The 17,201-nt window shown below is 36.1% G+C and overlaps 1 protein-coding gene across 3 annotated transcripts in view; it reads left to right on the top strand.

Moving 5' to 3' along the window:
- PIK3C3 (phosphatidylinositol 3-kinase catalytic subunit type 3) overlaps positions 1-17,201 on the top strand; it is a 138,980-nt gene that overhangs the window by 9,217 nt on the left and 112,562 nt on the right. For all 3 annotated transcript variants that reach the window (XR_012427135.1, XM_045377795.3, XM_045377794.3), the window contains one exon: positions 5,582-5,711. Coding sequence is in view for 2 of the 3 variants with exons in the window: in XM_045377795.3 (XP_045233730.1) it covers positions 5,582-5,711 (130 nt within the window). In the remaining variant the exon portion in view is untranslated. The remainder of the gene's footprint in view (positions 1-5,581; positions 5,712-17,201) is intronic.

Here is a 17,201-nt window from a genome sequence, read left to right as displayed (position 1 = left end):
TTTGTTAGAAAATCTTACTGAATTATATATGTTAATTAAAGAGAGAATTGATGCCTTTATAATATTAAACTTTTCTATCCAGAAATAGAGTGTGTCGGAAAGGCTTCTGAGCTCATCCGTGAAATCTAGATGTAATCCCATTTGGAATAGCTTGGTTGCTTACTAATACCTAGGTATTTTAGTTTAATGTGGCTATTAAAGAGATATTTGTTATTAAAATCCGCACAGGAAAAATAATTTCAATATAGTCTGAAACATTGTAACTTTCAGTTTTAAAATATACTTCTTGATAAAATAGCATGTTACAGCAGAATGGACATATTACTAAATCAGTATTATTCCTTTTACAGAGTATTTACCCCTTATTTTTTGTTACTAGGGAGGGGCTTGTTTGCAACAGAGAATAAAAAGAAAAATGTACAGCTCTTTTTAGTGGCTAAATGTTTTTGAGAAATAACTAGATGTTCCTCTTAGTTTTTCCTCCCAGATTCATCACAAGTGGTTTACCTTCTGGAATATCAATAGGAAGTTCTCTCATAAAAACACCTGTTAGTACTCGTGCATTTTAGAGGACTTTAGGATCTAGTTTCATGGGATTTTCTGAGTAGGATATAATTGTGGGACAATTGAAATGTCCACAGATGCAGTGAAATGACCTGCCTACATCTAAACAAACTCTCAGATTGATTTTTGGTACTGTTTTGTTTGGCTTCTGGCACTTTTTTTTAAGGTACTACACTAAATCAGTAGTAATCAACCTGTGTTTAAGAATCATCTGGGAAGCCTATGAGAAAAGCATCTTCCTGGGTTCTCACTAACTCATTGTGTCTGTGGTAGGGCCCAAGAATCAGCGTTTTAAACAATCTTCCTGAGTGATTCTGTGAAAGGGAGCCTATGGACCACATTTTGAGAAGCACTGAACTGACCTTTGTGATAGTAGTTTATTAATGTGACTTATACATACATTCATGTGTTCCTCTTCTTTACTCCTTCCCTTGGAGCCCACTTTATTTGTAATTCTGTGTATATCCCAGTGAAAGGAAAATTCCTTTACCTCCCATCCAAACCAAGCTGCCAGCGTGCTTAAAAGATAAATCAGTAGCACTTGTTCTACTTTAAAAAAGTCATTAAACCCCAAGGATTTCTATAAAGGGAGCAGTAGCAATAAGTGAGTGGTTACTTAAATTTGTTTTCTGCCATTAACTAAAATAAGACTTTGAATCTTGGAAAGTCATCTGTTTTCTCTTAACTCTAACTGGAAAATAGGTCATCCTACTCCTTCATGTCGCGAACACATCAGATGCCCGATATGAATGAAACCTGTTAGAGAGAAGCACTGATTGCGTGAAATTATCTCACTTAAAGCTTGATTTCTCCAACTTGAGTCATTTACTTATCACTTTTAGAATTCCATTCATATCTCTTTACTAAGTATATTATCCTTTTTTTTTGAGATGGATTCTCACTCTGTTGCCCTGCTGTGGTACGATCTCAGCTCACTGCAATCTCTGCCTCCTGGGTTCAAGCGATTCTCCTTCTTCAGCCTCCTGAGTAGCTGGGATTACAGGCACCTGCCACCACGCCCAGCTCATTTTTGTATTTTTGGTAGAGGTAGGGTTACACCATGTTGTCCAGGCTGGTCTTAAACTCCTGACCTCAGGTGATCCGCCTGCCTCGCCCTCCCAAAGTGCTGGAATTACAAGCGTGAGCCACCGCACCTGGCCTATTGTTCTTGACTTGATATTTTTATTTAACCCAACTTACTTTTTTTAAACTTCCACTTATTTTAAAAGAAAAACACGATATCCCTGTTGTACATGGAAAACAGGTATTATTTAACATTAGTGGGTAATAGTAAGACTAAATATAATGACAATAACTGTGCTATTAAATTTTAGAAATTGAAGCAAAAGAATCCCTAGTGAATACACATGATATGGAATTCATTTGATTTGCAAAATATGCCTACAGTATCTGCAAAAAAGGTCCTTTAATTAGAATGGTTCTGTTTTCCATAGTCAGATATGCACGGGATATTCAGCTCACTCTCAGCTTAAGGTGAAGATCAGGCTTTACATCATTTTCATTTTTAATCAGTTCAACTCCTATATAGTTGTAGGCAGTTATCCAAACATAACTAACATAACGTAAGATTTTTATACAGGTCTAAGATATTTTGAGGGGGTGGAGTGAAAAAAGACTAAATCACCAACTTGTATTCCCCCTGTGCTGGCGCTTGTACTGACCTTCACCTCAGAAGAAGGAATTCTAAGAAACTCTATGAAATTAAAACAACTTTTTGTTTTTTTTCCTCTCTGTCCTGCAGCCTTGCCCTGTGGGTGAGCTGCCTCGCATTGAAGAAAAGCCAGGCATTCCCTAGTCCTCAGCAGCTACAGGTCTTCTCGTGCAGCTTTGATTTGTGAAAGATGATGTTCAGGATGTTCCTGGTGCTACGGCAGAGTGCAGACATCTTGTGCTGCTGGCTCACAGCTACTTCCCTGCATGGTGCTGCCATCCAGGGAGACAGGGCAATATGAATATTCTGGGTGGTCTCAGCAGGAAGCATGTGCAGATTTTCTTCCACCTGTCCTCAAAAACCATGCCATGTGCCACTACCATTCTCGTAACTTAGGGAAATACTGCCTTAAACCATCGTTTCCTCAGATGTTTCTTATGCAGTGAAATAACGCCAGCTGTCCCTCGCCTTGTCCCCTAAAGGCGTCTCATGTGTACTTAATACTGTTAAATTGCTCCTCAAGACATCTAGTATTGTAGTATTGGTAATCTTGTGACTATCAGCTCTTGCTGTTGGCTAATATCTGTTTTGTTTACGTGAGTCAGTGTGAGGCAGAACTTCTTGGAGAATAGTCTAATAAATAATTGAAAGACTGATTTGTTAGGGATAAGGCTAGAATAATGTATCATCCTTAATTTGAAAGCCTAGCTTGTGAAAGTTCAAAGTAGCTAAAGAATGGATTGATTGTTAGGTTGAACTGGCAAAGAACCACATGCAAGCTGCGGATTTCTCTTGCAGTTGTTTTTTCTAAATGTGAATCCTGGAAGTCAAGGCAGTTGGTGCTGTAGTGGCTTGGCACTGCCAGCTGGAATATCAACAGCAGCTGTTGCTGGGGCCTCTGCTGGAGTCAGAAGGAGATCCTGCTGTGCTGTTTCTTCTGTCTTGCCTGTTTGGCTTAATTTCCCAAGTGGACACGATGCTCTGAGCATCTTCTGCCTTGCCACCTGGAGGCTGTGTAACTCTCTGCAAAGTTCCATTAGTGTCAAAAGAAAGTAATACGTTCACTTGCTCATTTGAGTCACTTGGCATCACCCATACCCTCCACGTCCCCTATCCTTAAATATCTTCTCTAGCTCCATCCCAAGGCACCTAAATCATTTAGTAAACTGACTTCTTGCCAAATGTGCTTATTTTTGATTCAGTTAAGTTCAGCCAGCCAAAGTATTCACTGGGGGTTGGGAAGGTAGAGAGAAGGAAGGGAAGCCTTCTGCTATTTCTGAAGGTACATTTAAGGATATTTATTTAAAGTGATATTATCTCACTGTACATAGTTCCTTAGAGACTGCTCTAAGCAGGACTGCTTAATGTTGAATCTGTATCTCAGTTGAAAGAGAAAGAAAATTAACTTTATAAGAGGCGTGTGTATGTGTGTTTTTTGTACTGTAACTTTCTTTTGATGTTTAACATGATAAATAAATATTGAGAATTTTGATTCATCACAGCCAGCTGATGCATTTTGTATGGGCCCATAAGGTAAGCTTTTGCAAATACAGTTACTAGAATTACCTGGTTTATTGCCAACTTTAGGACCTTTTAACAGATACGGTCTTTGATCTTATTGTGCTCATGAGTTTGTAACTGTCTTTTATAGTTCCCAATCTAAATGTTTATGGCATCATTACTTATACACATTATATAATGTTTAGTGAAAATCTTTATTACCTTAGGAAAATCTATGAAGGAATTTTTTATTAGCCAGAACATTATAATAATGATTTGAAAAAATTTATGTAAACCACTAGCAGTTAAGGAGACAGTTTATTTTATTTTATTTTTTAATTTGGAGATGGAGTGTCACTTTCTCACCCAGGCAGGGGTATAGTGGTGCAAACATGGTTCACTATAGCCTCGTCCTCCCAGGCTCAAGCAATTCTCCTGCCTCAGCCCCCCAGAAACTACAGGCATGTACCACTGTACCCAGCTAATTTTAATTTTTTTTTTTTTTTTTTTTTTTTTTTTTTTTTAGAGAGAGACGGGGTTTCGCCATGTTGCCCAGGCTGGTCTCAAACTCTTGAGCTCAAGTGGTCTGCCTGCCTCAGCCTCTTAAAGTGCTGAAATTACAGGTGTGAGCCACTGTGCCCAGCCTGTACCTTGTTTTTTTAAAAAAGTATTAAATGTGAAAGTGTATGAAATGCTTTAGATGTGCCTGTTCATCTACACACACTTAGAGTTTTTTTCTTTCTGTTGCAATTTCTATAGTCTTTTTATTTCTAAGAGTAAGAAATAACTTATTGAGCTTTGAGTAGATGCTGTTTGAGTAGACTTTATGTTTGAAAATTCTTGTTCAAAAATATTTTTTTTAAAAAGAAAACATTAACAGAAGAACATCTTTAACCTCCCCATCAGAAAGAAACATGGAAACTTGGCAGCAGCATAATTAAAACACATAGTTGTCTAAAGCTCTTATGAGTTTGTTTCATCTTTATATCTCCTTGGTAGCTTTTTGACAAAAACAGGACAAAGGTTATATATTCTTTCACTTTGAAGCGGGATAACCAAGCTTAGGCTGAATTCTGGCTATATGCTAAATTTTGATTTATAGACATGGGAAATGTTTTTGTGTGAGTCTACTATTGTATTCACTTTTAGAACATGCCTTTTATGGAAAAGAAAGGAGAAAAATCAATTTGTACAGCAAAAAGACTAGTAATAGCTAACATTTATTGAATACTTACCATAGGCCAGTCACTGTTCTAATGACTTTTTACTTGTACTGATTTATTTAATTTTTCCAGTAACCTTGTGGGATACAAGTCCTTTTATCCTATTTTATAAAAGAGGAAACTGAGGTACAGGGAGGTTTAAGTAGTTTACCCTAGGGTTATGTGGGTAATAGCACAGCTGTGATTCAAAGCAGTTTGACTATATAGTCTACTGTAATGTCATTTAAAGAAAAGTTATGTAATTATTTAAATTTTGATTTTAGTCATTGTAAATGTGACATTCTTCAATTGGTTAGAAGTTTAATCTCTGTTATTCCTTAGATCTTCACCAAAGTGATGAAATGTGTGTGCTCATTTCTCATCCTTCTCCTTCCACTCTATGTGTAGAATTCTCTGTCATAGTTCTGACTGCTTGGAGGAAAAAAGAATGGCATGTACAAAGCAGTGTGACATGGATTTTAGTTGCTTGGTTAATTGCTTTACATTCCACTGGGGGCTTAAAGCTTGGCAGTGGAGATATACATTTCCATGTGTAGAATTCTGTTTATTTTTAGGAATCTAAAATTTCCTGTAATGAACTGTATTAATTTACTTCTACCTTGAACATTGTCTTTTTCCCTAGCATGTTTCGCCAAGGGATGCATGACTTGAAAGTCTGGCCTAATGTAGAAGCAGATGGATCAGAACCCACAAAAACTCCTGGCAGAACAAGTAGCACTCTCTCAGAAGATCAGATGAGCCGCCTTGCCAAGGTAAAAAAAGTCATTTGGAACAGGTGCAAAGCTCTGACTGATGTCTATTGTAGTATATATACCTTGACATTATGAATTCTGTCAGATTTTTAAAAAATCTAAATCTAACGTTTAAATAATTGTTTTATTGAAATATAATTCACATACTATGAAATTCACCCTTGGAAAGCATACAGTCTGATGGTTTAGTAAATTTACAGACTTGTGTAATCATCACCACTATATAATTTTAGTATATTTTCATCACCCCTGAAAGAAACCGTGCACCATTAACAGTCACTCCCATTTCCTCCTCCCTGCAGTTAGTTCCAGGCAACTACTAATCTACTTACTATCTCTATGGGTTTGCCTGTTATGGAAATTTCATATAAATGGAATCATATAATACGTGATCTTGTGTCCGGAAATCTGTCAGGTTTGAAAATGTGGAGCGTTGGTGACATTTTCAAGATGACCACCCACTTTTTCTGGTGACATAGCCTTCAAGTTGTAAGTGTAACATGCTAGAGAAGCTTATGCCATCTGGAAGTGAAGATGACTTATACAATTAACTGGTATCAAGTTTCTTTGTACGCAGATGAAGTTACTACCTTTTTCTTTCAAAGTTGTTTTAATCAAGTGTTTTCACTTAGAAATATAAAAACTAAACTCTATTCTGTGCATAAATTGCAACACTGTCATTTATTTTGTGAACCTCCTTTCACAAAGCAGTGTGTTAGATACTGTTTAAGGATCCTTTTGCAGTTATCTGGTTAGGACACTTTCTTGTAATTATAACATATACTTTTCTTTTGCAGTCTTATTAGTAGGAGTGCCTCTTTAATGTCTGGAGAAAGTTTTGATGCTAAGCTTTTAACAGCTTGTTGCCTTTACTCACATATAGAAAAAATCTTCAAGAATAAGTACTTGAGTTGGCTAGGCTTTGTGCTTCAACATAGAATTTTTGTCAAGTTCAATTTGTCTTTTTGTATTGCTCTTTTAAGGAAGAATGATGTCGTAGCAACCTGATAACTGTATTGACCAATATACTATTGTCTACTTCTCCCATCCATAATTAAATAAAATTTAATGTTCGTTTCTTCTACTCATTCTGAGATTTTGTATGCATTCTAACATGGGATGTAGGAAAGGTCTCAAGCTTTTCATATGTCTGCCTTTAAGACTTTATCTTAGTGATGATCTTTCATTTGAGCTACTCTCTGTCCCTTTTACAAACCTGGAATAGTTAATCTAAATTTTATTAGAATCAATTAATTTATAGCCTGTGGATCACTATAATATGAAAAAGGTTGAATTAAAAAAGAATAAAAAATAATATTTTAAAAAAGCTCTCAAATTGTCTTTTAAGAGTAGCCATTATGATTCATATTGTAGGTGAAATTCTAAGTCTGAGGGGGAATGGCCAGAGTCAAGAAATATAAAGCTTTATAGTTGCACAATGTAACTACATTGTTTCTCTGTTAAACACATTATTTACGCTTCTGTTCACAGGTTTCTAATTTTTTTCCCTAATTATTTTTGATGGAAGGTTTAAAAAATAATTTTTGTAACAACTGACATTTTTCAGGCTTCATGTATGGAGTATAATCGTTGGAATTAGTCCCAGTTGGACTTCTGGTTTTTTAATGTAGCACAACGTTAATAGTATAGATTTCTCATTTTAATCTTTTGAATTTTATAGAAAAAAGATGTGACTTAATAATGATCACCTTTTTAATGATTGAAACAGTAACCCTTAATACTTGTTCGTATTTTTCTTTTAGCTATTTGTGCACATTAGCAACTCTAAAAATGATGACTAAGCATGTGCAGAGCTCAGGGAGGTGTAGGAAAGAAGTCTTCTTAATGTGTTTGTTAATTGGTAACAATCATCACCAGTCTAAATTCTTTATATTAGAGTATTCCAAGTGGATTCTGCTTTTTCAAGAGGTAGTTATTAAAATTTATGTGCTGTTTGTATTGTTCAGAATGGTTAGCAGTTTTCAGGTAAGTTGTTATTGGTTTGTAAAATGGGAATAAAAATTAATGAGAGTGAGCAGCTTATAGTCCTCCTGATAATAATTGGAGCCTAGCTCTTTCCACATCCTTTCATCCCTAATAGAACTGTACTTTTAACTTCTGAATGGAGTAGAGACATCTGAGCTTGCTGTGCTGTGACAGCTTGCATTAGTATTAACTTGTGTTCCCCAAAGACTAAACAGAAACCATCAAAATGAGTAATTACTTTTTTAAAGGGGAAAAAGGTGTCCTGTTTGTAGCATTGTTAAAGAATTGCTCCCTCTTTGAAGGAAGCTCTTTTTATTTCTTGACGTATTGGGCTAACTCGATAGTCCCTTCTTCTTGATATAGCAGTTGCTTGTGGTTTTTGAAGTTTCAGAACTGTTACCTATCCCAGCTGCTATCGAAGAGAAATGTGTTTTTAAAATGATGTCTTAAGATTTGACAAAATTGGAAGGTTGGGCACTTGGAAACACATTATAGTGGGAAGAGCAGTATACTGTGAGTCAGAGTTCTGGCCATTCTACTAACTTGGGGAAAATAATTTTTAAGTTTGCAAAATCAGATGTTTAGAATGGACGAATGACTTTTATGGTCTCATGTAGCTCTTTATATTTAATTGATTCTAAAAGTACTGATATAGGAAATAATTGAGATTATCTACCTGGGTTTCATAGTGATTATCTTAGTAGAGAATAAAATCGTGGTTATTAATTTGCAACTTTGAATGTATGATTTTCAGGTCATTCCTTTTTTTCTGCAATATGTGTGCCTAGGGTAAAGTGTTACATAGGGCTTGCCTAATGTGAATAATGGGGCTTTGCTCTTAATTTTGTTGTTTGATTAGTGCTTGCTTCTTACATTTTTAGACAGAGTTTCTGAAAAACAACTCTTCCTCACCTAAAACATGGTCTTGCCTTATACTTGAGAAAATATATTTTGATACTTCTATGGTCTTAATTTACTCTCTTACTAGGGAGTAAGAGAGTAAGTGAAGTAAATTAATTTAGTTAATTTACTAACTTACCAGAGGCAGTATACTTTGGTACTTACATTCTTAAAATTATATCCTTAACTTAGAATTATTTTGACTATATTTATTATTATTATACTTACATTCTTAAAATTATGCTTAGATGCTTAAATTGTTCTTAGAGTTGTGCCACAGTAGTGCCTGCTGTCTTTCACTCTCTCTTTTTCTGATTACACATTGTAAAAAATTGTTCGGTTAGATTGTCACTCTCTTTCTCAAAACATTTTGAAATTGTGTTAGGTATAATAAACTTTTAAACATGGGAAAGTATTTGTATGCTCCCTGTTTCCATTTTCGTACAGAAGGAACAGAGATGGTAGGTGTAATGTCTGTATTTCTCACGCTACCATTTTAAGAAAAGAAATTAGTATTCAAATTTATGAATGTTAAGTATGATTTATTTCTTGTTGCACTTTTATTTTCCATCCAGTGAATTCACCATGATTGTTTCTAATTTTTTAGAAGACAGTTGACTTAAGACCAAAAAGATATACATAAATCTTAATAATAGCAAAACATTTTTACTATGCATGGTATCCATGAGCCTAAATGAGTAGCATAGTAACAGTCTTCAAACTGCAGTATAAGAAAGTTTAGTCACTTATAGAACTACTTCACTCTTGGTTATCTAGGGATAATGGACAACAGGACTGTGAAATGAAGATTAACTATTTAATGGCCTGTGAAAAGACAGTGTTAGATAATTATTGAGCAAAGAACTTCCACTGCAAGCCGGACTTAACCCTCTTCTGATTTATTGCTCACCTATGACAGTTGAATTCCGACTACAGTATGAATAGCTGAAGTTTAAAAACCTGCTTTTCAAGTTTGACAATTTTTAAAAGTCCAGTCCTTTCAGAATGAGTTTAGCGGAATTAACCTTTTCTCATGATTTTACATGATTTTGTGAACATGCCTAATTTTGCTTTAAGGAAAAATGAGTATGAAAAAAGGAAGCAAAACCACTTTCCTTAATTTAATTCTTATTTTTTGTAACTTGAATTTTTTAGACTTCTAGTAGGGAACAGAAAGAAATGAATATATTTAAATAAACTGTCACCCTCCCACCCCCTGCCCCATTTTCTTCTTTTTCCCATTTCTGAGTTTCCCTAATTAATTTTTAGTAATACGGTGTCTTTCCGTTTGAATTCATTTGTGAAAATAATAAAAAACCAGACTTCTGGAGCATTTATTAAACTTTCATTGTCCATGACCCAGGCTTTTAGTGGTTGTGGGCCTTACTTGAACAAATTTACCCATTGTTCCCATCTGCTCTGTTTTTTAGCCTGTCATATTGTCAGAGTTTTATGACTAGAATGCATATCCACCTGGGATTTTGGATGTGACTACCAAGCTTTAGTGTTTGATTTATATTTGAATCCATGTCTTTAGACGTGAAAGGTTAGTGCAAAAACATGCTTCTCCACTGTCTGCTTTTCATTTTAGCAGCTCTGCTTGATGCCTTTGGAATGTGCTTCAGTTTCTGTCAATTTGATTAAGGGGAGGCAAAGAGAAAGGAACGATTAGATGAAAAATGCTTTGGGTCTGTGTGGCACAGATAGGTATGGGAATGTTGTTGAGTAGAATATAGAGGTGAACACTGTTGCAGGGAAGATGTGGTAAGATGTGGTGGTGTTTCAGGCTGAACCACAGAGTGCCTGTGTGGAGTCACTGTGGGTCCAGGGTCCAGACCTCAGGTTTAAATAGGAGCTGGATTTTTTAAGTTCATTTAGAAATTGTTGCTTGAGAATAGGTTCATGCCAACCACTTCTAAGAGTCATTTATAATCTGGAGTTGCAGTGTCTAATATGACAGCCACAAGTCTCATGTAGCAATTTAGATTTGGGTTAATTAAAATTAAATAACATTAAAAATTCAGTTGTTCTGTACTTTAACCACATTTCAAATGCTCAGATGCCCCTTGTGGCTAGAAGACATCTGTGGGACAGGCACATGTAGAACGTTTCCATTATTGACAAAAGTTCTACTGACAGCACTGATCTAGAGTGCCAATTTACAAATTTGTAGTGGGTGAGTACGTCTTTCTGGTAACCATATTACTTGTGCCTGCTATCTAGGACACCACATTTCAAGGTACTTTGGAAATTTAAGTAGTCTTCATGATATTGTTGATTTCTTAGTTAACCGTGAAGGAGCTGGAAAGGTTTCTGAGATATTTTTCTCAGTTTTGGGAAATCTAAAAAAGACCTTTTTTTTTTCTTTTTTTTTTTGAGATGGAGTCTTGCTCTGTCACCCAGGCTGGAGTGCAGTGGCGCGATCTTGGCTCACTGCAACCTCCGCCTCCCAAGTTCACTCCATTCTCCTGCCTCAGCCTCCCAAGTAGCTGGAACTACAGGCGCCCACCACCATGTCCGGCTAATTTTTTTGTATTTTATTTTATTTATGTATTTATTTTTATTATTATACTTTAAGTTCTAGGGTACATGTACGCAACGTGCAGGTTTGTTGCATATGTATACATGTGCCATGTTGGTATGCTGCACCCATTAACTCATCATTTACGTTAGGTATATCTCCTAATGCTATCCCTCCCTCCTCCTCCCACCCCACAACAGGCCCTGGTGTGTGATGTTCCCCTTCTGATGTCCAAGTGTTCTCATTGCTCAGTTCCCACCTATGAGTGAGAACATGCGGTGTTTGGTTTTCTGTCCTTACAGTAGTTTGCTGAGAATGATGGTTTTCAGCTTCATCCATGTCCCTACAAAGGACATGAACTCATCCTTTTTTATGGCTGCATAGTATTCCGTGGTGTATATGTGCCACATTTTCTTAATCCAGTCTATCATTGATGGGCATTTAGGTTAGTTCCAAGTCTTTGCTATTGTGGATAGTGCCACAATAAACATACGTGTGCATGTGTCTTTATAGCAGCATGATTTATAATGCTTTGGGTATATACCCAGTAATGGGATGGCACACATCTCCCACCCTCTGATCTTTGACAAACCTGACAAAAATGAGAAATGGGGAAAGGATTCCCTATTTAATAAATGGTGCTGGGAAAATTGGCTAGCCATATGTAGAAAGCTGAAACTGGATCCCTTCCTTACACCTTATACAAAAATTAATTCAAGATGGATTAAAGACTTAAATGTTAGACCTAAAACCATAAAAACTCTAGAAGAAAACCTAAGCAATACCATTGAGGACATAGGCATGGGCAAGGACTTCATGTCTAAAACACCAAAAGCAATGGCAACAAAAGCAAAAATTGACAAATGGGATCTAATTAAACTAAAGAGCTTCTGCATATCAAAAGAAACTACCGTCAGAGTGAACAGGCAACCTACAAAATAGGAGAAAATTTTTACAATCTACCCATCTGACAAAGGGCTAATATCCAGAATCTACAAAGAACTTAAATAAGTTTACAAGAAAAACTCAAACAACCCCATCAAAAAGTGGGCGAAGGATATGAACAGACAGTTCTCAAAAGAAGACATTTATGCAGCCAACAGACACATGAAAAAATGCTCATCATCACTGACGATCAGAGAAATGCAAATCAAAACCACAATGAGATACCATCTCACACCAGTTAGAATGGTGATCATTAAAAAGTCAGGAAACAACAGGTGCTGGAGAGGATGTGGAGAAATAGGAACGCTTTTGCACTGTTGATGGGACTGTAAACTAGTTCAACCATTGTGGAAGACAGTGTGGTGATTCCTCAAAGATCTAGATTTTTTTGTATTTTTAGTAGAGACGGCGCTTCACCGTGTTAGCCAGAATGGTCTCTATCTCCTGACCTTGTGATCTGCCTGCCTTGGCCTCCCAAAGTGCTGGGATTACAGGCATGAGCCACACCCCCCAGCCAAAAGGACTTTCTTTATAGTATCCTTTTAATTTACATTTACTTGAATATGCTGGTTGTACTGCATCTTTTGAATAAACATTGACAAATTATCACAATCACAAAATAATCCATGAAAATCAAGATTAAGATAGCAAGGAATTTTCTGGTCACATAATTAATTTTCTAAAGTGGGATTAAAGTAGTTTGACCTACTATAATATTTACCCTTGAAAGAAAGTATTTTGCATTAATCCATTGCATCAGATGGGTACTTGTCCTAAAGCACTGGTTAGAGGAGCCCTGAGTTTTTTGTACGCCTTTAGTTTTTTGTACGCGTACAAGTCTTTTATCTTCACCGTTGTCAAAGGCACACTTCTAAATGTTGAAGACCAAAAAAAAAAAAAAAAAAGCTGTGTTACTAAGTTCCCGATGTTGTTGTTGTTAGTGTTATTGTGACTAATAATAGTAACTACATTTATAATCACTTTGCATATGTAAAGTGCTTTAATATCAACAAAACCTCTTAGCATAGGTTGTAAACTAAAATAGAAAAGGGATTAAGATCGTGGCTTTAGAGACCATTTTTTCTTCAAATCCCAGCTGTGATCTTGAACTAGCTATTTAACCTTTACCAAGTCATGAAATCCTCTTCTGTAAAGTAGGAATAGTAGTTGTATCTGTTTTTGGAGATTATTGTGAAGACTAAGTGTAAATGATAAAATATTTAAAGGATTTAGCATACTGCTCAGCAAATACCGAGCACTAATAAATGTTAGCTGTTGTTATTACTTTTTTACTTGCTTTTATTTGATTCTGATAAGTGTAGGATTAGGACTTATACACTACATTGTTTTTAAATTCATGAAAAGATGAAAGCATAGAGAAGTTAAGCTGTTTATTTGTGGTTACATATTTGGTAACTTGCAGAACCAGCACCTAAAACCACGTCTTTAAATTCTTTATGGAAATCTCTTTCCAAAATAAGTATCAGTGACATATGCTTAAGATTTAAGGATTGAGAAGAATGTGTTTGCATGAAGAGTATATTGTTCTTATTTAGAAGATTAAAATTGAAAACAGGAGAAAAGGTAACTAGAATATGAAGCAATGTCTACAGTGCAGGTCCTCAAGTATGGCATAAAAGATGATGCCCATTAAGTCAGTAAACAGTGACCTGCCTATGGTAAGCACCCATTACATATTTGTGCTATGAAAGAATTGGAGTTATGAATGATATATGGCTCTAGTTGTTACCAATACATACTTTAAAAGCAATGAAAAAAAACAGTAGATCTGCCTCAGCCTCCTGAGTAGCTGGGATTACAGGTGTATGCCACCACGCCTGTCTAATTTTTGTAATTTTAAGAGAGACAGGGTTTCACCATGTTGGCCAGACAGGTCTCGAACTCCTGACCTCAAGTGATCCACCCGCCTTGGCCTCCCAAAGCATTGGAATTACAGGTGTGGGCCACCATGCCTGGGCTGGAAATGGCTATTTTCTTTGTGTGATCACAAAAAATGATGCAGCTAGAAAGTTAGTAATGATGGTAATGAAGTCTCATTCATTCAGCTCAGGCTTTTGTCAGATTATTGACTTGATCACAGGATTATTTTTCAGAAGTTTGAGAAAAAAAGGACACTGCTTCTCTAGGCCAATTTTTTGTTTGTTTTTGTTTTTGTTTGTTTGTTTGTTTGGAGACAGGGTCTCGGCCTTTTGCCCAGGCTGGAGTACAGTGGTGCATTCACAGCTCACTGTAGCCTCAGTCTCCTGGACTCAAGTGATCCTCCCACATCCTCTGGAGGAGCTGGGACTACAGGTGTGCACCACCATGTTCGAATAGTTTCTTTTATATAGAGATGGTGTCTCACTAGGTTGCCCAGGCTGGTCTCAAACTCCTAGGCTCAAGCAGTCCTCCTGCCTCAGCCTCCCAAACTGCTGGGATTATAGGCATGAGCCACCATGCTGGACCTCTAGGCAAATTTACACCACTATAAAAGAAGTGATTAATGAAAAGGGAGTAACGGGAATTTTGGAAAGAACTAAAGATGTTACATTATACTTTGGGATTGCAATTATAATCAAGGAGTACAATAATGGACCAAGTTAGGGATATGTCAGTTCTCAGAAAGTTTGAGAAAGGCAAGATGTTCCCTTGATTTGAGAACCTAAAAAGGAAGATAACCCAAAAGGACCAAGGGGTTCCTTGGTTCCCTTGGTCCCATTCTCAAGGGGACAGTTTGGTATGGACTTAAGAAGGTCTTGGATTGAAATTCTAAAGGAAAAATCCCTAAAGATAACAGTATTTTTTAATATTTTTTCTTTCTTTTGAATGCATTAAAAGCACATTGAAGAAGTAGGTCTGTGTTAGACACCGAATTGGTTTAGTTTATTTAGTTGAATCATAATCTTCATCAAAGTGCCCTTCAGCCTAGAAGAGTTAACCGAATAATTTACTAAGTAGTAATTGAAAACCAAGATTGTTGAGAAGGGGTAGCATAAAGGCACTCATTGATTTATTCAGTTTTCCTAGTCCTGGGAAGTTAACTGTCAGGGTTTTAACATTATATTTTTATCATAGAACAATTCAAATAGAAAAATACACAGAAGCATGTAATAGATGTCCGTGTATTCACTATCAGGATTGAATATATGTTAACATTTTGCCTTGTTTCACATTTGAAAAAAAAAAAAAGATTTGAGAATCACATAAGAAGTTCCCTCTTTTGTTTAGTTTGTAATTTACTTTTTTAAGAAAAAAGTTAATTTTTTCTATATTTATCCTTGTTAATCTGTATGACTCATGTGCTTCCATTTAAACTGCTATATATTTTTCCAATGTATGAGTAAATCAGTTTGTTTATTCTCTGAACTTCAACTTTTTGCTGTTTTTAGTGGGTACAGTGTTTAATAGAAACTGTTGATTCTGGAACAGTGTTTAATAGAAACAGTAGTAGAGTCATCCTTGTTTTGTTCCTGAGTTTAATGAGAGTGCTTCTTACATTTAATTCTTTGGTAAGATGTTGGCTCTTCTTGGTAAATTTCTTCTTTCAGGTTAAAAAAAAGTCTTCTGTGGCCAGGTGCAGAGGCTCTTGCCTGTAATCCCAGTACTTTGAGAGGCTGAGGCTGGAGGATCGCTTGAGCCCAGGGGTTTGAGACCAACTTGTGCAACATGGCACGACCCCATCTCTACAAAAAATGACAATAAAAAAAATAAGCTGGGAAAGGTGGCACATGCCTATAGTCCTGCGTACTCTGGAGGCTGAAGTGGGAGGATCGCTTGAACCCAGGAGTATGAAACTGCAGTGATCCTGGGCCAGGGAGTGAGACCCCATATTAAAAAAAAAGTCTTCTGTTATTTTTTGAAAGTTTACATGATGAATGAATATTGCAACTTACCCCCCAAAAAGAAAAAGTTGAGATTCTTTTGATCTTACCTTTTTTCCCTTTTAATTTGACATGTGGAAGAGTTAATAGCTAGGCATGTTGGTGTGCACCTGTAGTTTCAGCCACTCAGCTACATGGAAGGCTGAGGCAGGAAGATTGCTTGAGTCCAGGAGTTTGAGACCAGGCTGAGTAACATAAGAGACCCCGTCTCTTAAAAAAAAAAAAAAAAATTCACACGGCAGGCCTAAGGCTGCTGTCCTTAGAAGGGCCTCCTTGCAAGGTTGGCCCTCGGCTGATGTCTGAGAACTGATTTTCTGAAACAGTTCCTAACTGATAACAGATGTTTCATTATGTCTAGACTATTTCCACATGTGATTTACGATGAGCACTTGCTTTCTTTCTGGAAGTCTAAAATTTTGATAGTTGTAAGGCAGAGATTGCCGTTGTGACCAACTCCCGATAAAATCCCTAAACTCTCATTCTGAAATGGGCTTTTTAGAGCTGCATGTTTCCTGCCAGAGATGTGAATATACTTGCATGTTACCTCTGAAAGACTAAGATCAGTAAAGGTTTTGAGTTTAGAGATATGATTTAAGAAGTAATTTTTATTATATACTGGACATCAGTTCTTATTACAGATTCTATAATGGGTTAGCAACTTGATGATTTCTAAATCTGTACCCATGTAATGATATTTTGTAGTTGGATTTTAGAGAAATGACAAACATGAAACTATCCAGGGAGGAGGTGTTTTGAAAAATGAAGGCATTATGTTTTATTTTACACTTTTAAGATTAGTAGAACTATCAAAACTGATGAAAGATTTAAATAATAATGGGATACATTATAACTGGGGATGAAGACTGGCATCAAGATTCCTGAGTTACAGCTCTCACTGTAAGTTACAGCTTATTGAATAACTAGCTATTTCTGTATTTCTGGGTATTTTTCATTGTTAAAATATGGTCAGATCTCCATTATCTCTGCTGATTATAGGAATCATGCCATTATTATTATTATTATTATTATTATTATTATTATTTTTAGCTATTCTGAAAAGGAAAATTAACCTCAGAGACTATTTTGTTTATAAATTATAGCAAGTTGATTACCTGTACTTCTCCTGGATTCTGAATACACTTCCGCCTTGAATAAATTATGTGAAGTAATGTTCATGAATAAACTGACATTCTGGATCAAATTAATTTAACAGAATAAATTGTTTAGAAGGACCTATTAGTGATCTTTTCCCCTTAT

This window comes from Macaca fascicularis, chromosome 18 (assembly GCF_037993035.2).
Source record: "Macaca fascicularis isolate 582-1 chromosome 18, T2T-MFA8v1.1".
In the NCBI taxonomy this organism is placed as follows: Eukaryota; Metazoa; Chordata; class Mammalia; order Primates; family Cercopithecidae; genus Macaca; species Macaca fascicularis.
This window is presented reverse-complemented; position numbering and strand designations above follow the sequence as displayed.